General features: G+C 42.0%; 2 protein-coding genes across 7 annotated transcripts in view; both read right to left on the bottom strand.

Moving 5' to 3' along the window:
• Positions 1 to 2,212, bottom strand: part of ythdc2 (YTH domain containing 2) — a 142,082-nt gene extending 139,870 nt beyond the window's left edge. For 2 of the 4 annotated variants that reach the window (XM_023952792.1, XM_023952793.1), the window contains exon 1: positions 2,158 to 2,212. The gene's annotated coding sequence lies outside the window, so the exon portion shown is untranslated. The remainder of the gene's footprint in view (positions 1 to 2,157) is intronic. The other 2 variants (XM_020701809.2, XM_023952791.1) reach the window with 1 other exon arrangement.
• Positions 2,213 to 2,714: 502 nt separating this feature from the next.
• Positions 2,715 to 24,425, bottom strand: dcp2 (decapping mRNA 2). 3 transcript variants are annotated; one of them, XM_020701812.2, is made up of 10 exons: positions 24,242 to 24,425; positions 17,232 to 17,383; positions 14,679 to 14,795; positions 12,085 to 12,183; positions 11,861 to 12,013; positions 11,681 to 11,793; positions 11,264 to 11,368; positions 9,892 to 10,000; positions 5,934 to 5,985; positions 2,715 to 3,897 (listed from the first exon to the last, which is right to left on the bottom strand). In XM_020701812.2, exons 2-10 carry the CDS (start codon positions 17,343 to 17,345, stop codon positions 3,767 to 3,769), a joined length of 993 nt encoding a protein of 330 aa, XP_020557471.1. In that variant the 5' UTR covers positions 17,346 to 17,383; positions 24,242 to 24,425; the 3' UTR covers positions 2,715 to 3,766. The 3 variants fall into 3 exon arrangements, with proteins under 3 accessions (XP_020557471.1, XP_020557470.1, XP_004086637.1); XM_020701811.2 differs by lacking the exon at positions 24,242 to 24,425 and adding an exon at positions 23,741 to 24,068 and having other exon boundaries at positions 14,679 to 14,806; XM_004086589.4 differs by lacking the exon at positions 24,242 to 24,425 and adding an exon at positions 19,287 to 19,518 and having other exon boundaries at positions 14,679 to 14,806.
• Between the last annotated feature and the right edge of the window lie 491 nt (positions 24,426 to 24,916).

Genomic DNA, 24,916 nt, shown 5'->3' with positions numbered 1-24,916 from the left:
AAAGACAAAGTCACATATTTGGGTGTTTGCAGATAACTAAAGATCAAAAACAAAGAGAACTGATTAACTATAATCCTATGATTGCAAAAGCACAAAATAAATTTAATCATTGGCTACAAAGAGATCTTTCACTAAAAGGTCGTGACCTCTTAGCCAAAGCAGAAGGAATTTCCAGACTAGTCTACATTGCTTCCTCGCTATCTCTGGACTGTAAAACTGCAAAAAGGATTGATCAGATACTTTTTAATTTTCTTTGGAGAAACAGAATCCACTATGTACGAAAATCAGTAGTAATTAATTCATCTAAAAACGGAGGACTTGACTTTCTTGATTTCTCCACTCTAAACAATGTCCTCAAAATTAAATGGTTAAAAAACTTCTTAAAAAGTGAAACCTCATTTTGGAATTTCATACCAAAATATATATTTGATAAGCTTGGAGGTCTGCCATTTCTTCTATTATGTAATTTTAAAATAGAGAAAATTCCTTTAAATTTGTCTAATTTTCATAAGCAGGTTTTATTGGCATGGACTTAGATCTACAAACATAATTTCTCTTCTCATCGCTACTATATTTGGAATAACGCTGATATTCTACACAAAAACAAGAGTATTTTTCTTGAAAATTGGTTTGAAAAGAACATTTCTCTTGTGACACAGCTGATGAATCCACATGGTAACCTGATGTCAGACGTTGAGTTTCTGTCCACCTATAGTCTGCATGTCTCACCTGCTGAGTTTTCATTGGTTACTGGAGCATCCCAGGTGGTGTTAGACTTCTGTGTAGAAGTTCTCCTTCAAATACTCCATGTTCTCCTCCCAAATTAACAGAATTGTGGTGTGGAACGGTATGTTTTTCAGCTAGAAGGAATAATCAAAGTATCCGTTCTCTGTTTCAAAATGAGAACCGCATGTTATCTCATACTGGAACAGCTTTGGATGTAGAATTCAGTGGGAAAAGGTTTGGACTCTGCCACAAAAGTATTTCATCACCAATAAAATCAGAGAAATTTCTTTCACAATTCTTCACAAATTTTATCCAGTGAAACATTTCTTTACTAAGTTTAAAAAAGATCTGGACATAAACTGTTCATTCTGTCATTCCTCACCAGAAACTGTGCCTCATCTCTTTTGGTTTTGCTATTTCACTCAACTATTTTGGAAAGATGTGATACATTTTATAAGAACTCATCTATGTGAAGATTATAGATTATTTTACGAGCATATTATTTTTGGATATTTTGCACAAGGAAGACTTAATGCAGAAAAAATATATGTAGTTAATTTACCCATAATCATGGCTAAATACTTTATTCACAAGTGTAAATATGCCAACAAAAAAACAGTGTTTTATGTTATTCAGAAAGAAATGGTATTGTATGTGAACAGTATAAAATCCTCCACTAACAAAAAAGCTGTCAGAACAGTTGAAACATGGTCTCTCCTGAAACTTTAACAGATTCCTTTGCCTTATTATTTTTGTTTTATTTTTGCATAACCTGTTTTACATGGTTATTATTATGGTTTTTTGTTCATTCTCCTGGCGAACGTGAAGATTGTATTTTGCACACAGTGAAGTTTTGTGTTTGGTATTTTGTATGTGCAATCTATTGTTAATAAAGTTTATTTTTAAAAAAACTTCGTCCATATCCACGTTTCTTCTGATTGGTCAGTTTATAACTAGAAGTCTATGGGAATGTGGCTTCATGGAGCGCGAGGGGGAGGGGCCACTCAGTCCAGCTATCAAAGTGGAAGCGGGAAACTTCACAAAGCGACAAGCTAGCAGAAACCACGTAAATCAGAAATTCACGATAATTGGTAAACAACTTATTACGGGATTTTTTTGATCAGATTTGTGTGCTTAAAGAATACCATGCTCCGATTCTAAATGGATTTGACTAACATTTACAATATTAAGTTACCTCTTCGTTCGTGATAAAAAAAAGGGGGCATTTTTTTGGCCTGGCTGGTGGCTGTCGTGAGAAATTTAAAACGATCAAAATCTCTTTTCAAACACATCATAAGAGTTTAATTCTCTTTTATGAAAACCAATGTTTACTAATAAGGAAGATGAGAGGCGGAAAAAACTGGAAAAATAACCATTTCCTCCACAAACGAAGAGCTTTCCGCGCTTTCCTATGAGAAACGGGACACTCACCTCAAGAAGCCTCAGGACCACAAGACCGCGGCAGCGGAAGAAGAAACAACACTTCCGCTGAAACAATTTCAAAATAAGAGTCTGATAGCAGTCAGACACAAGACAGAATTTGGACATCGTGATTTTTCAGGTATCATCCTTCAAATAAAGAACATTGTTTATTTTGATTTGGTTGGGCTCCTCATTTTGTTATTTTCTTTGTGTTTGTATCTGTAAAAGTTAGTATCTTGTTCTACAAATCATTTTGTGATGGAGCAGGTGGACAAACATGTAGAGGTGGAGGTTTGTCCTGTAAGGACAGGAATTAAGGTATTTGAGATGATCTGTGTGTAAAGAGGGGCATTCAAGTGGAATGGTGACATTACAGGGACCTGCGGTGCAGAAGGTGGAGGGCTTCAAGTACTTTGGGCCAACAGTCCGGAGGAATAAAGAGATGTGTGCAACAGGAGGAAGGTTTCAGCTGTGATGTGACCAAAGAGTGACAGCTAGGCTTCAAGCAGAGACATCTACGTGCCATGTTTACCTGTGATGTGTGGATTTCATTAAAAAAGACTTTGTAGCTATCACAGGTTAGAATTTATTTTGTTTCCAACAGCCACTTACAGAACAGTTTGTACACATGAATCTGATGAATGTTTTTGTTTCATTTATAAAAAATATTATGAATCCTGAAGCACTGTAGACTTAAAATGTCAATATCAATACAACATATTTAATTATGAGTTAACTGTGAGCTAACTGGACAGCAGAAGAAGCAAATCTAGCCAATATAAAACAAAGTGGTTCTTCAGAATTAGACGTTTTCTCCTCGACTCATAGCTCAAGATTCAGTGTTTGAAACATGTTTACTGTCTGTGGACATCTGTTAAAAGAATGAGACCAAAAACTAAGTAACAGGGGAAAACAGACAATAACCCAAGAAAAACGTTAAAACGTCCTAAATCGTAACTACTGACGTAAAATACAAATCATTAAAAGAAAGTTTGGCTGCTAGAAGAAAAACCAACGATGAGATGAAGACTGAACAGAACTTTACATGTATGAAACAGTTATTCCATGATAAAACAGTTATTCCATGAACAACTGACATGATTGAAGAAAAGCAAACACAAGTCGCTCTTTTCCTTCTAAACCATGAATTAACATGCCTTTGTTCTACTTTTCAAAATGAAATTGTTTTCAACCACAGTAATTATTAAACCCTAATAAAAGCTGCAAAAGTTTAGCTAAAAACCACTACAAAATTCTAAATATTTCAAAATATATTCAGCATCAGTTTAGTTGCTGAATATAAAAAAAATCTTACAATCTTTGTTGCAGTTTCATATCTTTACAGAGCTAAATAGTTCAAATTCATCAGGTTTTACAGATTTAGATCTTATTGCTCAGTCTTTGTTTCTCTCATTATCTATAAGACAAAAGGCTGAAATCTGAAAAAGCACAACAGATCAAGTGATCTTTACTCTGTTTACAAAAGACTGACAGTTTAGTAAGCAGTGATGATGAAGATTTGGCTTGTAAAAGGAAGCAGCAGCTTATGAAAGAGCATAATATCCAACAACAGACTGCAAGGTTTAAAGGCAAACCCGGATAAAACAGACAATGTGGTTCAGAAGTCAAAACACTTCATGATGGCATCTCGGTCAAATTTGAAATTCAGAAAAGCCTTTGACGACATGGAAAGAGCAAAGTCTTTGTCTTCAACTGTAAGATGGCAGCTGGAAGGGCCTGGAGCCACAGCTGTGGAAAAAGAAGCGACAGAGGTTATGCGAGTCTTCATCAAAAAATTATATATGAATACTTCTGGTTATAATAGTCTTCATCAAAAAGATATATGAATACTTCTGGTTATCATAGTCTTCATCAAAAAGATATATGAATACTTCTGGTTATAATTGTCTTCATCAAAAAGATATATATGAATACTTCTGGTTATCATAGTCTTCATCAAAAAGATATATGAATACTTCTGGTTATAATAGTCTTCATCAAAAAGATGTGAAAACTGCTTGAAGCCTTTAAACCTCACTTAAAAAACTCAGCCACAAAAAGGACTCATATGTCAACAATTGTATTGAAGAAACATTACTCTTGGAGAGAATTGCATTTTTCATTAAAACTCACATTTTTATTTCCTAAAGGAACACCACATTATTTTGAAAATGTAAGAACCTGCAAAGTGTGAACCGCCCAGGTTCAGCAGAGACTTTGCTAATTAAAGTTACAGTTAAGGACTTTATATTTATTGTGTTACCACCAGAATCAGAATGTTATTTAGTACAATGTATCAAGTGAAGTCTTTAAAAATGATAACGATGAATCCCTAATAATTCTTGAGCTAAAATGTGTCATAGGCTGTGTGGTATTCTCCGCTCACTATAAAGACACATCAGACCCTCCAGGATTGTTATCAATGCAACATTTCACAAAACTCAACTCCCGCAGTGACGTGGCTTCCAGACCATTTTGCTTAAACCCCTTCAATTCTCACAGTTTTGTCAAACTGTCTCCGTCCATCAGTTTTAGAGGCTCAATCATTTCATCAGTCAAAGTAAGCAGACGTGGTACCCTTTCCACTTCCTTGTAGCGACGAGTCTGTGGGATACGATGAAAATTACTGGTGTAACTGGCTTCCTGACACGCATCAAACACTGAAGCTCAGAGACACGAGGCTGTTCAGCATCAGCGCCTTTGTTCCTCTATAACGCACGACAGAACAATAGAACAGCCATGAAACAAAGTCTGCAGGAATGTTTGTTTACAGAAATCCAGTGTTTTTGTCTTTAGGGGAGATATCAGCTCATTTAATGTTTGAAGTATTAACCACATCTTTTTTAAAGCCACACTAAGTCCACTTGATGGAAGATCTAATGATTTGTTGATAAGGAAAGGTTTAAATATAAGCAATAACAAAACAAAAGTAACAGAATTTAGGCTAAGTGGTCGACAGGCACATTAAACAAAAAACTGGACTAAAATATTTGTTTTTATCCGACCCCCCCCCCCCCATTTTTGTTGTAACATTTTGCTTCAGACATAAGAAAAAAAAAATAAAACCTCAGCTTGTTAATTTTTTTCCTCTAGTTACAATTTCACAGAATAACATGAATATAATGGAGGTTGTTTTTGTGGAAAATTGTCAAATTTATGAATTTACACATTATTTAAAATAAATCCTTTTTTAAAAAGGATTATCGTCAATAATATTTAAGTTTTGTAAGGTTACATAAAATTGCACTTTAATAAACAGAGAAAAAACAACTACTTACAGATGTGTACGTCCACCTACAGACACTTTAGTTCAAAACTATTACAGGAAGATGTTACAACAACTTTTAGAAAAACAGCAGCAACTGTTTTCTGCTGCAACCATCACCAAAAAAGGTTAGAGAGATCCTGGAGGGACGGATGTATTGAAAATATAGCAGGCACATTACATAGTATATAACAGAATGTAGATAATGTTCCAAAGTAATCATGCAACGTGAAAACCAGTCTGTAAAGACCCTTTGATTTCTAAGCATGTGAAACAACATGCCAGCCTTTAGTGGTCCCGCATCAGGCTAACCAAAATCTGGAAAGCGCATTTAAATAGTGTGTGCTGTGTTAAATTACGCTGGGAAAAAGGAAAAAACAACGGATGTTTTCTGCCCGGTCCTCGTCAGCTCTAGCTGGCATCAAGCTCATAGGATTTGCTTCAACAAACTTAAACCAGAAGAGTGACGTTGAAACTACTTCAAGTTAGCCGGCCTCTGTGAGTCAGGTGCTCCACTCACCTTCAGTAGAAATGTCTTGCAGTCTTCTAGATTGAGGCTTTTTATCATCTTTCTGTTGAAACAGAAACAGTGAATTGATGAAAGGCAGTAAAACATCTTCCACTTCAGTAGAGCCTCCTCAGGAAACAAGAAATCATCCATAAAATAAATAAGTTCTTCTGAAGCTGGGGTAACTATGGTGCTCTGGGGTTCTGTCCTCTTTTCTCATCTACTTCTACCCTTCCTCTCTTCTCTATTCTTGATCATTATTCATCATTTAGTTCTCCATGCCTCTGTTTGGTGCAGTGATTCATGTATTGTCCCTCTTTCCCTTTCCCCTCCTGGGGAGTGGGAATGCTTCCAGACTCCAGTTGGCTCATCCGTGCTCCTGTTCCTGACCGAGTACCTCGTCTCTGCTCCTGCTCCTACACCTGGCTGTGGTTCCTGTCTCCGGCTCGACTCGCGCCTTTGACTGTCCCCACAACTCCATCTGGATGAAGCTCGTCTGCTGGACTTTTATATATGTAGTTGTAGATTTAGATAAGTTAATTCTTCTCTAAGAGTTCTGGTAAATCGCCTGTCCGTCCTGGGGGAGGATCCCTCCTTCATGTGGGCACCCCTGAGGTTTCTACGTTTTTTCCAGAATCCGTTTTTTTGGGAGTTTTTCCTTACAGAGAAGGGGGGTCTAAGGGCAGGGATGCCAGTACAGCTTAGTCAGTTTGTTAGTTCATTTTAGTATTTTCCTATTGAACTCTTTGTATTCATGATCCTTTTGAGTTCATGTTTTACTTCGAAGCCCATCGAGACGACTGTTGTTGTGATTTTGGGCTATACAAATAAAATTGAATTGAATTGAATTCTAACTGGACGGTCTGTGCACAGAGAAATGTTTCAAACCATCTCATAATGTACAAAGATCTAGTATCACTTAGATCAGATTCTTCCTCTCAACTGATTTGTGTCAACAAAGGCAATCCTAAAACTCTTTTTTCAATCATGAATAATATCTTTCAGGCCCCCGATAACCTTCCCCCTCATAAGTACTTCACCAATACCTGCGAATTCCTTTCTGTCATACTTTGACACAAAAAAATCAAACTATACAAGCTCACCTTCACTCCTCTGTCCCGCCCTTCATCCTTTCTGACCCCCCATATATTTCCAACTTTTCGAATGCCTAATCTTAGTGAAACTTCCTCCCTTATCATAGAATCTAATCTAATCTTTGACCTATCTCCAATCTGCCCCTTATTTAAAAAATAGTCACCTCTCAACTTCCTCAGCATTTGGAACACAATAGTGTTTTTGATATCTTTCAATCCGCCTTCCTTCCCAGCCACAGCACTGAAACTTCTCTCCTGAAAATCTCTAATCACCTTCTCCGTGCTACAGACTCTGGACTTATCACCATTCTTCTCCTCTTTGATCTGAGTGCGGCCTTTGACACCAGATTACATTCAGCTCTCTCCATAGACTTTCCTCTCTCTGCATTACTTCAACCCCCCTCCGTTGGTTCCATTCTTATTTCACTCAGTTCATCCAGGTGAAATCTTTCAATTCTCATTCCACATCGCTCTCTTTCGGTGTTCCCCAAGGCTCTGTCTTTGGTCCTCTTTTATTTATCACTTACCTTCTTCCACTTGGTAACATCTTCCATAAATTCAATATTAACTATAATCGTTATGCAGATGACACCCAGCTCTATCTCTACAGTAAACCCAATTCCTCTCTCCCACCCTCCTCCCTCACTTCCAGTTGAAATTTAAAACTGGTTCACTTAAAACTTTCTAAAATAGTGATAAAACAGAAATATTATTTGTTGCCTCTAAATCCACCCTCTCTAAAGTTCCAAACTTCACACTCTCCATTGACTCTGCTTCAGTTTGCCCCGCCCCTCAGGTAAAGAGTCTGGGTGTCATTCATGATAGATCACTCTCCATCAAACCCCACATCAACAACATGACTCGGTCCGTCTGTTTTCATCTGCGCAGTATAAATCGTCCTAGTCTCTCCCTTCCTGTCCACTCTGCCTCCATGTCGGTTCATATTCTGGTCACTTCACGCCTTGATTACTGAAATGATCTTCTCTTTGGTTAACCACTAAAAACTCTCAGTAAACTCCAACTGGTCCAGAATTCAGCCGTCCGTATTGTTTCCAGAACTCCACCATTTCATCCAATCACCCTGTCCTTCAGCAGATCCATTGGCTCCCAGTCAGATACAGAAAAATATTTTAACTTCTTCTCCTCACCTGCAAATCTCTCCATAACCTGCCCCGCCTTATCTATCTGATCTTCCTCATATGTACACCTCATATCTTCAATGAAGCTCTCCGTACCCCCCGTCCGACTGGTCACCATGGGGAGCAGAGCCTTCAGCCACTCGGCCCCTCAACTATGGAACTCTCTCCCCCTGGACCTCCGCATCATTGACTCGTTGCCCATCTTTGAATCAGAACCTACTTCTTTAAATCTGCCTTTTTTTCTATGATTCCTCATCCAACCGTTGGCTGATTTTATTTATTTATTTATTTTTTCAGCCATGTACAGTGTCCTTGAGTGGCAAGAAAGGCACTTTAGATAAAATGGATTATTTTTATAAATTTTCAACCGACACCGAACAATTGGACAAACATGAGGACATGCAGAGCTAGAAGCAATCCTTTAGTTGACCGCTTGGTGGGAACATAGCGGGTAAGAACAGGGGGTCCCTACAGCCCTTAGTTGTTCTGTGGAACTGGAAGCAAAGGGTAGAGAACAAGGGCACTGCAGCTTCAGCTGTCACTGAAGACAAAACTAAGCTGTTGGGGGAGTTTAGACCAAAGAAAAGCTTATGATCTGCAGGTTTTAAAATGTATTTACAATTAGAATAGTCAAAAGGTCACAGTGAAAGTTTTCTCCCTCATGGGACATCACCAGAACACTTCCCCAGGAAGGCATCCAGACCTCATGTTGGGATCCCAGACTCTGTTCCTGCATGTATCTCTTGCTCCATCCCCTTCTCAGCTGGAGCCACTTCCTCATCCGACAACACCATAAAGCCCAGTTCCTCCAACCACTCTGTGCCAGATTGTCCTCTTACTGACTCGAGCTAATCAATTTGGACAATTTGGCTCCAGAGACCATTGTTTGATTCAGCCCGTCTATCCGTCTGCCTGCCTCACTGCCCAGCTCCAAGCTGTCTGGAGGTTGTTTGAGTCCAGAGAACTCATTGTCATGTTCTAGAGACCAGTCTGAGATGATTCCAGCTTCATGACATGGAGCCTTATCCTGCTGGAAGTAGCATCACAAGATGGTCCACTGTGGTCATGAAGGGATGGACATGGTCAGCAACAATACTCAGGTAGGCTGTGGCGTTGGAACCATACTCAACTGGTACTAAGAGAATATCCCCCACACCATGACACCACCACCACCAGCCTGAACCGTTGATACAAGGCAGGATGGATCCATGCTTTCATGTTGTTGAGGCCAAAGTCTGACCCTACCATCTGAATGTGGCAGCAGAAATGGAGACTCATCAGACCAGACAACGTTTGTCCATCTTCTATGGTCCAGTGTTGGTGAGTCTGTGTGAATTGTAAACCCCAGAGAGGGTTGTGGGTGAAAATCCCAGTAGATCAGCAGTTTCTGAAGTCCTCAGACCAGCCCGTCTGGAACCAACAACCACGTTCAAAGTCACTTCAATCACCTTTCTTCCTCATTCTGATGCTGGTTTGACCTGCAGCAGATGGTCTGGACCATGTCTGCTTAAATCTATTGAGTTGCTGTCATGTGATTGGCTGGTTAGAAATGTGCATTAAGGAGTAGACATGTGTGCCTAATGGCCATTGAGAGTTGAAACAAATTTCTAAAAAGCAAATTAATTTCAAATATAACATTATTTTTGCATGTATAAATGTCTAAAAGCAGACTTTAGATAGACCCCAAAATAAACCCATTCAACTAAGCAACAGTTTAAGCTTGGACAGCATTTTCACCTGATTTAGCTCATATTGGCCCGTGTATCCCAGATTCTTTTGCTGCTTCTGTTTTGGATGGATATCCCCAGCAATGGCTTCTGTGCTCGCAGAATGGCGAAATTTTGCCCTGAAACAAAAAAGAAAAAAAGATGATCAGTCAGGATATTTTTCTGATATGGTTTTGTGAGGGCCATGTTCCCCCCGCCAGGGATGGGGTAGGGACAGATGAGAGGTCCTTCCTTCCTTGTGTTATGCGTTTGTGTGCGTTGGAGTGTATACAGTTGGGGCATAAAGGGTGTGTGTTCTAAAAGGTGCGGTTAAAATTGGTGGGTAAGGCACTGAGAGGACATCTCCTTGCTGGCAGTGATGTCCAAATCTAGACCACAATGCATTGCGTTTGAACAATTTGTGCAAAAACATGTATTTTAATGTATTCATCATTCATTCATTCATTTTCTACCGTTTTATCGCTTTCGGGGTCATGGGGCTGCTGGAGCCTATCCTGACCACTTGTGGGTGAAGGCAGGGGACATCCTGGACAGGTCACCAGTCTGTCTCAGGGCCACAATCACACACCCATTCACAATCACATGCACACCTAGAGACAATTTAGATTAACCGATTGACCTATGAAGCATGTTTTTGGACGGTGGGAGGAAACCGGAGACCCCGGAGAAAACCCACACATACACGGGGAGAACATGCTAACTCCACACAGAAAGGTCTCCCATTGATGTTCTGGTTCAGGTCCCCCAGCTGGGACTTGAACCGGGGCCTTCTTGCTGAGAGGCAAGAGTGCTAACCACTGCGCCAAAAATACATATTTTAATGTATTTTTTAATAAATCACCAACATTTTCATCTTCAGAACTCAGTGGATTCATGAATAGCTGTAACAAAACACTCATGTCAAATAAATGTTTACTTTGTGAAATCAATGACGTCATATTCGAATTGCTTTAAAAAGCCAGGGCAGTACCTAGTGCTGCACTAATTTATTATTATTATTATATAGTTTTACAGTAGTACGGAGTACGGTGTCAACCAAACAACAGCAACTGTCAATCCAAAAGCTAGCAGCCAATGTAGAGGTTTTGCTCAAGGTTAAAAGAAGATATCTGTACCTTAACTGTAATTGGAAAAATTAATCGTTTTTTTTTTCAATTATTGCTGTTTTCATTAAATAATCCTAATAAAAGTAAAACAAAAGAAATGTCCAAATCCCAACAAGTGTAGCTAATGTTTGGGTAGTGTATGTATTGTGTATGTATTCTGCAGTATATGTACATTGACTTAAACTTTAGTCACTAAAACTGAAGTTTAAGAGCAAAGGACAACAGTTGGCTTAAACAAAAATCTAAAGAATAAAACAGCAGAAGAGCTTTACTTACCGAAGGCTCTCCGACGGTTTGCAGTGGAGGTTTCGGTTACTAACCACATCTTCGTCCCCCTCCGTCATCTCACCCTCACTTTTGCTGATCCAGTCCCGCAGTGGTCTGTCAAGGTGGGACAGACAACCGTCACATCGGTACCAAAGAGGGATCCACCATAACGCAGAATAACACCCAACATGCACACATTAGCACAAAGTGCACAGAAGTCTTGCACGGTAATTTTACCTTACAGAGAAGTAAATCTAATTTACTGATGCTTTATGAATTTAACATAATCAAACTGTCAGAAGATAAATTATTGCTGCAGCCAAGAGGCTAAAATCAAATTCATGCCACTTACAATACTTGTGTATAAGTTCCAATCAAACAAGAGATGAATAATTCTATACATGAACAAAGTGAGTATACACATACCTGATAAATGGGATTGCCATGAAAAACCTGTTAGGGGCAAGTCCAAGTTTAGACTTTGGGGTCATATCATTCCGGTGAGAAGGCAGCTTCTCGATAGAAAACCATTCAATATTCTGCATGAGAAGTAAAAGTACGTCATGAAACACGCAGTACGTCATAATACTGTAAGGTCTTACATACCCTGATTTCTTTTCTTGTTTTGGGGTTGAACTTTGTATCCTTCGACACTCCTGGTATAATATAAAGCCGAACCAACTGGTCTGTAATTTTCTGTTCAATGTAAACGTCTTTGCAAATACGTTTTTTTATGTCAAAACCCGTCTCTTCCAAAACCTGAAGAGTACAACGGTCATTAGTACTGAGTATAGAAATAAAATGGAATTGAATGGAAGATTGTCCGTTACTTCACGAACGGCACAGTCATGGGGAGCTTCGCCCTCGTTGACCTTTCCCTTTGGAAATCCCCATCCAGACTTTGCCAGGTATCCCTGAACGAGCAGGACCTGTGGAGGCGAGGAGGACAGGAACCACATGCTTCATAACATTTCAGCTGGCAGCAACGTTTGTTTTGGTGAAGACAAAGCCAGAAAACAGCCCTCCCGCCTCCACTCACCGAGGTGCCCCTCCAGCCTCAAATGAGCAGCACAACACCCCCCAGGAGTTCTGAAAACCCCCCCACCTCATCATGAACAAGGACCCCACAAGGGAGACCCGCCCCACACTCCAGCCCATCACCCACCCAACCCGGGAAGGTCCAGGAACTTAGAAAATGGCACAAAATAGAAAGTGCCCCCTGAAGTGTCCATTGTGTTCCTGTGTTGGACATCACACACAACGTGCCATAAAGTCAGTTTACTGTTCGGGAAGCAGCTGATGCTGATCTGCTAAGAAAGGACTTGGTCTGAATTTTTAATACAAGGCAGAAAACTTTGTTTAAAAAAAAAAGGACCCTGAAGAAGAAAAAACCAGCATCATCATCAACCAGCTACTTCATCAGAGCTCATTTAACAGCTACTGTCATTCAGATTTAATTTTAGACGGGTTAGAAACCTGCTGGTGTTTCATTGAAATACTGTATGATGACACAAAGAAGTGATTTCTATATTTTAAAATGCTTAGATTAAGCATATGTTTTAGACACACATGCTACTGTCGAGGCTCGGCGCACATTGGACTCGGTTTTTCATGCCTCTGTGCGTTTCATAAACTGCATCTCATGAACTCATGACTGTGGATGGTATTGGCGAGTTGGTTGGCCCGCCTTACCGGTTGGTAGGGTTACACACTAGCACAAATATAAGGGACTCAGGCCGTCTACCCGCTGTCAGTCCCGAGTGTTCGATCAGAAAAATGGTTTAAGGCACCTGCAGACTAGAGCTTTCTGCAAAAAGCAATTCAACTTCCTAAGCTCCGAACTTTGCTGCAATTTGATGTTATTATGAAGGAGCTGGATATTAAATCACTCACCTGTAGCTATTTGGTACGGTGGTCGACAGGGCTCACACCACATACAAAAGAAAAACCACATCTGCATTACCCGAAGCACAACGAAAGTACCCACAACACAACAACATAACCCCAGCATTAGCATAAACCACAGCACAACGGAAATGAGGACTTTGTTTTTCCTACCGGCGGGAAAAAAAACAATCCAGTTTCAAACTATTCAGTTTGACGGAGTTTTAGGGCCACCAAAAGAAAAGTAAAATTACAAGACTTTAAACCGTGAATTTACAAGAAAAAACTCGTAATTTTACGAGATTAAAGTGGAGGTGATTTTACAGAGCAGCAAGTGAACGCCACACAGCAGCAGAGCAGACCCACTAAACTCAATGGAACAGGTGAGTTGAATGTTTATTGATAACGTTCCAAATGTTTGGAATCTCATTTCTTTGATTTATGATTTATTAATGTTTTATCTATTGATGGTTGGTTTGCAGGATCTCTGCAGCCATTGATGAAGACGTTGGTGTCCCTGCAGATGTCCACTTCAATTCTTTCTTCCTCCAAAGACCAGATCTCTACGTCTGTGTGACGCTTCATTCTGACGAGGAGCACCTTCTAGCATTTTCAACATTCTCCTACTAATATAACAGACTATTTTCATCTGTGTTTTATGTAGAAACAGGATGTTTTTCCTGGAGGAGGGGGCGTATATAACAGTTTACCTTCTGCATTGGTGTTCAGATGACAGGTTCATGACGTAATGAGACAAATGAACTTCAGGTTGTGTGAATGAAAAGGAGAATAAAGGCTGCAGCGGTCCTCTACACCAAAACGTGTCTCTGAGCTCCTTATTTTACAGATGAAACTCCGCTTTACCGACACGAACCCTGGAAAGACGGCTCCACTGAAAATAATCGGATTTTGAATCACCAAAAGGTTCAGAATCTCTTTGTTTTTTAAATCTATAATCCGGATAAAAGCTTCACAAAAGGCTCCACATATTTCATCTTCAAGCTAGGCTCCGATAAATAGACAGCTTTGGTGTTTTTTCTTCGTTAATTTAGCACTTTCTTCTCGTAAATTTACTAGATTTTAAGTCGAAATTTATGAGATAAAAACTTGTAAATTTACAAGTTTTTGTCTCATATATTTATGACTTAAAAGTCGTAAATTTAAAAAAACCCACAAAGACCGTTAGATGCAGATGTCACTATGTGGAGAGCTGGGTATATTTATATTTTTAGTCAAACGTATATTTGTAAGAAATTACGTTATCTAGTAAGAAAACAACCTAATCTTGTCCAAATATCACGTAGCTCTCAGGAGTGCCGAATAGTTTGAAACTGAATTGTTTTTTTTTTCCACTGTTAGGAAAGAAAAGTCCTCATTTCTGTTGTGCTGCGGTTATGTTCTTGTGTTGTTGTTTCTTTTGTATGTAGTGTGAGCCCTGTCGGCCACCGTAGTTTTGAATTCATTAATGCGTTTTATTCCATTTTATGTATTTAATGTAAGAATTTTCTTCCTGGTCAAATAAATAAAAACATCAACCTACATTTTCCAGGGATTCATCCAGAATTATCGCTCCATACGTTGGTACTCCCATCTTGTACTCTTTCCACTGCTCCAGCACTTTCTGCACCTCCTCTCCATGAGGCAACAAGAAAGGGCAGTGATGAAAAAGTATGACTGTCAAGAAAAACATTCTTTTTCTGATAGAAATGATCAGTTTTACCAGAACAACTACAACTCAGATGTGAATTTCTAATGAGCTACTGCTGATGTACAAGAAATGCATCTTAAAAAAGACACAGGAGCTTGGATTTTGGCTACAAACTGCATAATCAGAAGGAAAAGTCCACCGGAAACAATTTTACCATAGAAAAAATGGCTGGAGTGGGACTTTAAATAGGAAGCGACAGTCTGTCATTCTAATAGTAGTGGGTTCAAATAACAAACAAAATCAAGCAATTCACTTCATAGAATGTATCCATGTCATTGAGGAAAATAAGTCTGTGAACCTCTAGTCAGAAAGACGTAGGACTTTGTGGCTGAACCCTCAGCAGCTCAGAGGTTGGTGATCGTTGGTGATCAGATCAGGAGGAATTCTGCTCCACTCCTCTTTGGAAATGATTTCTGATTTAGATTTGATGGCTGTTGCTTAGCAACCGTCAACTTCAGCTCTCCAGAGGTTTTCTAGACCAGTGTTTTTCAACCAGTGTGCCGCGCCACACTAGTGTGCCGTGGGAGATGGTCAAGTGCGCCGTGGAGAAATTATCCTCATTAACTGATCTAAAAACATTTTCCATCTCCAGGATTTCAGCTCTGTGTTCATCCAAACAGGCCCTGATAAAACACTGAGTAGTTATGAATATAAAAGATCTTAAAATTACTTTTTCTTTGTGTTTATTTAATTCTATTAAAGACATTTTGATAAAAATCACGGTACCGCGATTTAGCTGCAACTATAACTGTGTAAGGAAAAGTCCCGTCCCTTTAACTGTCTCCGCCAATCATTCTTGAAGGCTTAATCACATGTCATCAGTCTGACCAATCAGAAGTGCTTAAAGTATTCACTTCCTTGTTCTTAATTCTGCTGATAAAGTCGCTCAGTTCTAACAAATATACCAGCTAAAGACGAGCTTTAGCTGTTGGTTCATCTCTTAGAAAAAAAACAGCCGCAACTTCCTGCTTTTTCTGCCACAATTATCACAAAAATTCACGTGAGATTGCGGGGGGGGGGGGGGGGGGGGGGGGCGCTGTCGATCAATACAGACCATGAATTTCTGCTATTTTTTTTTTTTGGATGCTGGTGTGCCGCGGGATTTTTTTCAGGGTTAAAGTGTGCCGTGGCTCAAAAAAGGTTGAAAAACACTGTTCTAGAGGACTGGGGGCCAGAGGCCGGCGGGACCGCTCCATGACCCCCACCTGCTGCTTCTTCAGACGTTCCTTGGTTGTCTTGTTTGTTTTGGGTCATGATCCTGTTGGGGGACCCGTCCACCCATTTTAAAGAGGTTCTGCCAGGAATTGACGGTGCATGGCTCCGCCCATGCTCCCATCCACACCATGAAGCAGCCATGTGCAGAACAACACTCCAAACCATAATGTTTCCACCTCCATGCCTGACAGTGGGGATGGTGTTCTTGGGGTCATTTCTCTTCCTCCAAACCCAACGGGTTGAGTTGATGCCAAAGATGAGGGTCTGATCGGACCACAGCAGCTTCTCCCAGTCACTCTCTGAATAATGAAGGTCTTCAAACTTCTCTCTGTTCTCATGGTCATGGAAACCCCGCCAGGTAATTCTGTGGACAGGTGTCTTTTCTACAGCTGATTAGTTGAAACAGGTGTCTTCAACTCAGGTGACAGGTTGATTGGGAGTCTTTAACTAGTCTGTGTGAACCAGAACCCTTGATGGTTCCTGTGGGATCAAATACTGATTTTTCACAATAAAATAACTGTCAGTTCTTTCAAGTGAATTTTTTTGATTTTCTATCCATCACAGGTCAAGTGAAGCCACCATCAGGATGACAGACTTCTTTTTAGGTGGACAAACCAACACTATGGAACAAAATCTTATTTCTACAGTGTGTGTATTCAAGTGTAAATTGCTACACAAAAAATATGTAATGTGATAATAATAATGATAATAATAATAATGGATTAGAGTTTATCTGTGCTTTTTCTTGGTGCTCAAACTTCTTCCAATGTGTCCATCATTCATTCATACTTGGTGATTCACTTCAATTAAATTTTATTTGTATAGCCCAAAATAACAACAACAGTCGTCTCGATGGGCTTTGAAGTAAAACATGAACTCAAAAGGATCATGAATACAAAGAGTTCAATGGTGATGGTAACTACTAATGTAGCCTCAGCTGCCCTGGGGGAGACTGACAGAGGCATGGCTGCCAGTTGGCGCCTACGGCCCCTCTGACCATCACCAGGACATTCATGCACATTCATACACCAGTGGAGGCAGGGAGGGTGAAGTGCGTCACCGAAGGACACAACGACAGCTGGATGGGGGAGCGGGGCTCAAACCGCCGACCCTTCGGTCATTGGACTGCCTGAGCCACTGCCGCCCACAATGAAGCAGATGTAAGGATATCAGCCTTTGCAAAGTCTCTGATGCCACAATGAGGCGCTCCTGGTGTGTTCTGCAAGCAGAAGTCCAAGTAGAACCAATGGGCCAACTCGATCTGGAAGCAGACCCGGATAGCATTGTCCCGCTCTTCGCTTGGAATGTGAAGTATGAACCGGCTGCAGAGAAGAAGAGATGTTACAGGTTTACCTATTCATATATACTTGACATACTGTGCCATGATTGGAGGCATGGGGTTTGTGGATGCTGTCATTAGAAAGACTTTGATGATAACTATTTCAGCCTCTTTAGCAGCTCTTTCCTAGAATGAAGTACTGAATTTGATCTACTTCACTTTATTTTATAAAGACCAGATCAAAACCAGAGTAGTCTCTACTGCACAATAGGCAAAAACATCCCATATTACATGATCAATAACATTTGTTGTGATTGGAATAATTCCCAAATGTCCAGCTAATAACAGTAAGGCCCATTGTGTTGGTTGTGCACTTAAGGTCAATGTGAGCCCAAACAAAGATGACAGCATGTATTATTATTCATAAAGAAAAGCTCCCCTCTCTGATAATGTGGGCTAACAGAAGGAACATCCACCACACGCTTGATGAGTCGCTGGTACATAAGGTCTCCGTAATAATTAACATTCTCCAATCATTCATTCGTTCATTTTCTTAACCGTTTTTCCCTTTCGGGGTCACGGGACTGCTGGAGCCTATCCTGGCCACTTACGGGTGAAGGCGGGGGACGTCGTGGACAGGTCACCAGTCTGCCTCAGGGCCACAACCGCAAACCCATGCACACTCACATGCATACCTAGGGGCAATTTAGATTAACCAATGAACCTATGAAGCATGTTTGTGGACGGTGGGAGGAAGCCGGAGAAAACACACGCGTGCACGTGGAGAACATGCCAACTCCACACAGAAAGCCCCTCCATTGGTGCTCTGGTCCAGGTCCCCATCCGGGACTTGAACCAGGGACCTCCTTGCTGTGAGCGTTAACCACTGTACCACCGTGCAGCCATCCTCCAGTCCCATTATTGAATTTTCTTCAGTTCAACCGACAGATCACTGACACCCCCCACCCCCCAATCTCAGACAGTTGTTGTAAAAACGGTTGTGTTGTGCTCCACACGTCTGTTTCCAGTGTCGATTCTTTCTGTCTGTGCTCTACAACCTCAGCATCTGCTGGTTTGGTTGAGGACCTAACCAGGTAACCCGGTCAGGGCCACGCCTCCACACAGACACACCCAGTAGATTCTCCATGGCAGCATTCAGCCGCTTCATTGGAAGAATTCACGGTTTTCTTCATGTTTGGCTGAGTTTCATGACTTTACATGTTTTTATGAAGAACACGTGTTTGATACGGATGTGTTTTCATCTTTCATGGTGTTGACATAGAAGAAAAGAACATTTTGGAGTTCAGAAATTCCTGTCAGTAGTGTCATGAATGAATGGGAAGACCTCTCCACCACAGCCATGTGTTGGTAAGTCTGAAGTTGCCAAAGGCTGAGCACCGAACCGGCTGCCAGCTGCCACCGCTTTGGGGCTTTTCTGATAACAAGGAACCAAAAGTTTGGTCCCGGTTCTAAAGTCTGAGGTCCGTTTGTCCTTTCTTCAGCTTAAGGCTGGACTCACGCTGATGGATTGGAACCAGAACTCGAACTAGCAGCCATTGTTCATGTGGCTGTTTGTAAAGTCGTGTTTAGAAATGAACAGAAGAGCAGGAGGGTCTGAACACAGAGAGCAGCAGCAGAAAAACTCCTTTTTCATTAAATACTGCTTTGTTTACAACTCTACCTCCTAAAAACACGCGTCATCGTGTAGATGTCAATAGTTCAACTTAAGAATCCCGTTCTCAAAACAACCGGGAAACTTTGAAGCCACACTCTGACCGCAGTCTTTCGCCGGACAGACCGGGACGGTAACATTTGGTAACGTGACCTGCTTCTACATCACCGGTTCCCGGTCAGACGGCGGCAGGTGAGAGTCACGGCTGTGCGGGGTGTAAAGGTGACCGGGAGGTATCGCAATGTTTCGGGATGAGGCGCTAACTGAGGCTCACCTGCACAGGTCGTCCAAGACGCTCGACGGGATCTCGACTCGTTTGGTCTCCATGTTGACGTGATCGCTCCGCCCCCTCTCCCTCACATCGCCGCGCGGACGTAAAGACTTTTGGCAGCAGAAAACATCAAACGACGTTAATCGCTGTTAACCGCTGGCTGTGAAGCGCGAGACCGTCAATGGCGGTTTCTTCTTCTTCTGTCTGGCGGCGGTTTGCACATACTTTTGGACGCGCATGCGCCACCTGCTGGCATGGAGGGAGGACTGAGCACTACGTCATATTTATTTGTAGCCTCCAACTCCTGTAATATGGAAGCGATTCTGCAGCATAATTCAAAATAAAAGTCCAAACCAGAAATGCTTTTTCATTTTCAAAATGTAACTGCATCAAATGACTCAAAATTAAAATGAAAAAATTAAAACTTCAAAATGCTTTTTCATTTCTTCTTAGAAACCACTTATTCTGCATCATAATTAAAACGAAAATGCAAAGAAGGTATTGCATTTTCATTTTAACATCCACCCTGCGAATAATGCCTCATAATTCAATTCGAAAAAAGCATTTCCAGCGGGGAGGGGTGGGGGGGGGCGATGACGTCAGTGCTTTCTCCGTGTGACATGCTAGGAGCAGTGGAGCTTTGTGTTAGCGGCAGAGGAGAGGGCGCCTTATGCGGTCCTCCTTCGGACGCACCGCTGTTCATCAAAACTCCCCCCCGGACAAGCTTTGTCTTCGGACCGCATAGCGGAGCGCAAAGCCCCGCGATCCGAAGCTCCAGATCGCCGAAGGCGGAAGTGCTGCTGCGATCTGAGAAACTCTGAACCATCATATGAATTTGTGTTTCCAGATAAAACAAAGGATGATGTTCTTCCCACATATTTCCCTTCTCTACCTCTGCCGGTTCCAAGCCCGGTTTGAGAAGGTTGCGTCAGGAAGGGCATCCGGCGTAAAACATTGCCAAATCTACCATGCGACTCGTTCGCTGTGGCGACCCCTGATGGGAGAAGCCGAAAGTGGAAGAACATGTTCTTCCCACATACAGTATTTACATCCAACATGCTCATTGCCCGCAGTTTTAAGTACATCCATGCCTAATGTTTTAAGCACATATTAGCCTAATGCTAACCCGTTTTTCAGGTCCGTCAGGGAAGAAAAAAGCACTGACCGCACAGATTTAAAAACATATGGGCGAGCAGGCCCTTAATAATTATCATGACAGTAATAAAGCACATTTAGAAGATAGTCTCCTGCAGCTTCGCGCTGAGTGTGTGTTGGTCCAACCAGCAAACTTTTATCATGGTGAAATCTGGTTTAGCTGTTGATGGGACTCCAGCTGTCCTTCAACAGCTAAATCAGCACGAAGCTGCAGGGTGGTTTTCGCACCTTGGGTGTGAAAATAAAATGCAATCCCCTCTTTGCATTTTCCTTTTAAATATGACACAGAATAAGCGGTTTTTAAGTATAAAATGAAAAAGCAATTTGAAGGATTGATTTTTCATTTTAATTTTTAGTCAAAAAATGCAGCTTCATTTAGAAGAAAAAAAAAGTTTCTGGTTTTGACTTTTATTTTGAATTATGCTACAGAATCACTTCCATAGATTTTCCAAAAACAAAAGAAATCAGTCTGGACGCTCATTCCTCAATATGTCAATCATCCCGCATTTTATTTCCCTGCTTCTAGGTTTTTTCTGAACTCTTTGATCAGTCTGGTTCCTGCATTAATCAATGTTCTATAGTCTCATTTAGCTAAATTCACATTTACTATCCACGTTTTCAAAGAAGATTGTAAGTCGGGTCATGACGGCGTCCTCCACTCAGGTCTATCGATCCCATCTTCCCAACAACCTCCTCCTCCTTCCAGCAGCATTGCATCTATCCATCATTGTCCCTTTCTCAATACTTTTACCTCTTCTTGCAGACAGTTACATACACATCCTCCATCCATTGCAGAGATATTAAAATAGCTGTACTGCAAAAACAGAATCTTAAGAAAGTGAAAAGTCTCATTTTCTGTCTTACGAGACAAATAATCTTATCAAGAAACTGGTTTCAAAGCAAAATAATCTTGAAACATGTCTTGAGGAGTCAGATTTTTTTCCTTATTTAAAGAAAACCTGGGTCAAACGTTTTGAACCATTTCTTTGGGGCCCGTTTTTACAGTATTTTCCACTGTGTAGATCATTTCTCTGAGTTTCCCGGTGGTTGGGAACTACTTCTTCTTGGTTTGAGCATTCTTAGCAGACGGCATTGAATTAGGGAGGGTACTGCCTCACACAGGTCTGGAGTTCTGCTCTATTGATAAGAATGATGAATATTCACCAAATATCTCATTACATATGACAAGAATTAACCTGCTGCAGTAAAAAAGTTTCAGTTTAGAATATGCAACAATAAAATTGTCAAATTTGAAGCAATGCAAAAATCTAAATGTCTTGTTTCAGAACAATTTCAAGGCAGACTGTTTAATTTACTCTAATGGTTGGATCGGTTTGAGGGGAATGACCCAGCTGGAGCCTGAGCAGCTCTGACTGACTTTGAGCGACTCTGACTGTAGAGCTGAAGGAAAGGAGCAACCTGGAACCAAAAGATCCAAACACGTTAGAGTGTTGGCAGCGCATCTGCATTCCTGCTGCTGCTGCGACCAGGCCTGTACTTGATGTCAGAGTTGAAAGAAGCCGGTTGAGCAGCCCGACCCGGTCCTGGGAAGCTTATCTGTAGACAGGTGACTGAGGGGGTTGTTGTTTGTATGGACACACTTCTGACTGAACCTCTCAGGCATGGCCCACTGAAACTCCATGGAGCCATAGGTCAACAGGTTTCATTCTGTGGGCCTCAGACCTCTGCTAGCATATGCTATCGTCACGTTCCCTTCCTGTCCCTGAAAAAGCAGAGCCCCAAGACCTGCAAAACTGGCATTCATTCCAGAGGTGGCCCTGGCTAGTTTGGCACACTGGGCGAAACACTGGACGGTGCGCCCCTTCCCCATTGCCATCACAGCAGCAAGTTGGCATAATCGTAGGAGCATCCTAGTGCAAATTTCCTTAACTTTACGTGGAAATGGGTGGGTCTAGAATGTCTAGAAAAACACCAGGGGAAAAAACTGTCAATGTTTGTTCTTGTTTTTTGGGCGCTTCTGGGCCCCTACAAGATTGCGCCCTGGGCCACAGCCCACATTGCCCATTGGAAAAATTGCCACTGTCCAACTCCACTATGAAGGGAAGGGAGAAATCTGAGTAGCCCAGCACCGGAGCAGTGGTTCGCTTTCCCTTCAACACCTCAATGGCCCATTGTCCTCTGTCCACACATCAGAAGTCATACGGGGACGTATTCTGCTGGATTAATAACTTTCTGTTTGAGGGGAGGGGAGGATGCTTTGTTACGTGTGCGTTTTGTTATGTGTGGAAGAATTCAGACTGTGACCCGTCCCGCCGCTCTGGGTTGGCGGCTGCCGGACGCAGGAGAACCGTGTGTCCGAGTAGAGCTCGGACTGTCAGCTCACACAGCGGCTTTGGGGCGGTGTGTGAGCTGTTCAAAGCAGAAATGTGGCTCAGTCCTTAGAAACCGTTCAACATTCACGTGGATTTGTGTTTCCAGTCGTGTCCCGACAAAATAAAGGCTGATGTTATTCCACATATTTGCAGCCAAGATGCAGATTGCGGCGTATCCCGCATGGATTTTATCAAACATCAAGGCTTGCCTAATGTTGCTAGCGCATGTTAGTCCACTCCTGGGAGCTCCGTTCTTCCACAATAAAAAAAACACTGACCACACGGATTAACAATAAAATGATGAGCGAACAGGCACTTCATAATAACCGTAACATTAATAAAAACACGTTTAGAAGATCATCTCCAATATCACGGAGCTGCTGCATGAATGTTTATGGCAACTCAGTTTGTATTTTCCGGTATTTTCAACACTACTGCGCCCAAATAATTTAGTCCCACCGAAATTGTGACCATGTGAACATCTGTTCTGATCGGAAAAAGTTTTTCTGATCCCATGTAGACAGTTGGATTTTAATCCGACCATTGATCCCATCAAGATATTTTGCACATGTAACCGACTGACAGCTTTACGTTAAAGGCCTCCTTCCAAGTTCTTACCTTCCCCGACTGTGCTTTCTTTGCTTCTGAGGTCACTGAGGTCACACAGATCGGGTTCAGTGTGGCTGGAAACACTTGCAGGTTTCAATTCAATTCAATTCAATTCAATTTTATTTGTATAGCCCAAAATCACAACAACAGTCGTCTCGATGGGCTTCGAAGTAAAACATGAAATCAAGGTTTCAACCAAAGACCCGGAATGGGTCATAAAACTCAGAATTTGTTCAGTTCAAAGCTCCTGGTTTCAGTCAGACCAACACACCTACACACACAAAGACAAGCACGTACACAAACACACGCGCACACACACACGGACACCCGCGCGCACACACACAAGCACACACACTCTACCTTTGATGCTTTATCTCAACCCAGCCTCTTTTATTTTGAAGGAACTTGTGTTCCGGTGCACCTGGCAGGTGGAGCCGTGTTTTGATGTCGCGTGCGTGCTTGTGTGCAGTCAGTGAAGAGTGCGGCAGCGCCGTAGACACCATGGCTCTGTCTCTGGGCTGGCTGTCCGCTGCAGTCTCCGGTCTGGTCTGCGCGCACGCGCTGCAGCGTCTCTGCTTCCCGTACTTCTGGCGGGACCTGGTCTTCCTGCTGCGGGTGGTCCGGTATGGCGCGAGGCTGGAGTTCTACAGGTGGAGGCGCAGCGTGCGCACCGTCCTGGACAGGTTCGTGGAGCAGGCGCAGCGCGTGCCCAACAAGCCTTTCGTCATCTACGAGGGGACCGCGCACACCTACCGGGACGTGGAGCAGCGCAGCAACCGGCTGGCGAACGTCTTTCTGGACTCGGTCGGGCTGCAGAGAGGAGACTGCGTCGCCATGCTCATGAACAACGAACCGGATTACCTGTGCGTGTGGTTCGGGCTGGCCAAGGTGGGCTGCACGGCGGCGTTCCTCAACACCAACATCAGATCCGGGTCTCTGCTGCACTGCCTGGACTGCTGCGGCGCCCGGACCCTGGTTGTGGGTTCAGGTACGACTGTGTCCTGCAGGAGAAACGAACCACCGATCCGAGACGGGCCGGGCTCACGGTAGAAGTGAATGTGATTACTTGTTTGTTTTGTACGGAGCCCCTGTCCTGACATTAAAAAACTAAAATATATCTCGTTCCCACAGGTCTAAATCTTGTTCCCACAAATTAATATCATGTTCGCACAAAATAATATTCTGTTCCCACGCATTAATTAATTTGTGCGAAAAAAGTAATTATTTAACTTTATGTCATAAGTGATTCATAAACACAGATGTGAGCAATAGTTGGATTTAGCAGATAGCTTCACGTTTCTGTCTGTGTGTCTCATTACATTACAAACTCTACTAAAGCATCATACTCGTTGGCAGTCACTTTACATCTGAAGGCTAGTAGGCTACATGCTACGTATCCCATCATGGATCACGCATCACTACCAGCCAATCATTTGTCTTGTTGTTACACCACACTTATAGGGACAAAGTGATTGATTGAGATGCATTCTGGGGAAAACGTGATGCACGATGGGACACGTAGCATGTAGCCTTCTA

The sequence above is a fragment of the Oryzias latipes genome, chromosome 24 (assembly GCF_002234675.1).
Source record: "Oryzias latipes chromosome 24, ASM223467v1".
Classification (NCBI taxonomy): domain Eukaryota; kingdom Metazoa; phylum Chordata; class Actinopteri; order Beloniformes; family Adrianichthyidae; genus Oryzias; species Oryzias latipes.
The sequence above is the reverse complement of the archived record's forward strand: the minus strand, read 5'-3'. Positions and strand labels throughout refer to the sequence as shown.

Bases quoted from the DNA above. Each gene is read 5' to 3' on its own strand.
- dcp2 (XM_020701811.2), bottom strand. From the start codon at position 23,883: ATGGTGTCTACGGCGCTGCCGCACTCTTCACTGACTGCACACAAGCAC. The intron at 17,384-23,740 runs GTAGAGTGTGTG...TCTTCTCTGCAG, and splicing joins GTTGAGATAAAGCATCAAAG to CCGGTTCATACTTCACATTC. The intron at 3,898-5,933 runs GTGAGTGGAGCA...CTTTTTCCACAG, and splicing joins GCAAGACATTTCTACTGAAG to CTGTGGCTCCAGGCCCTTCC.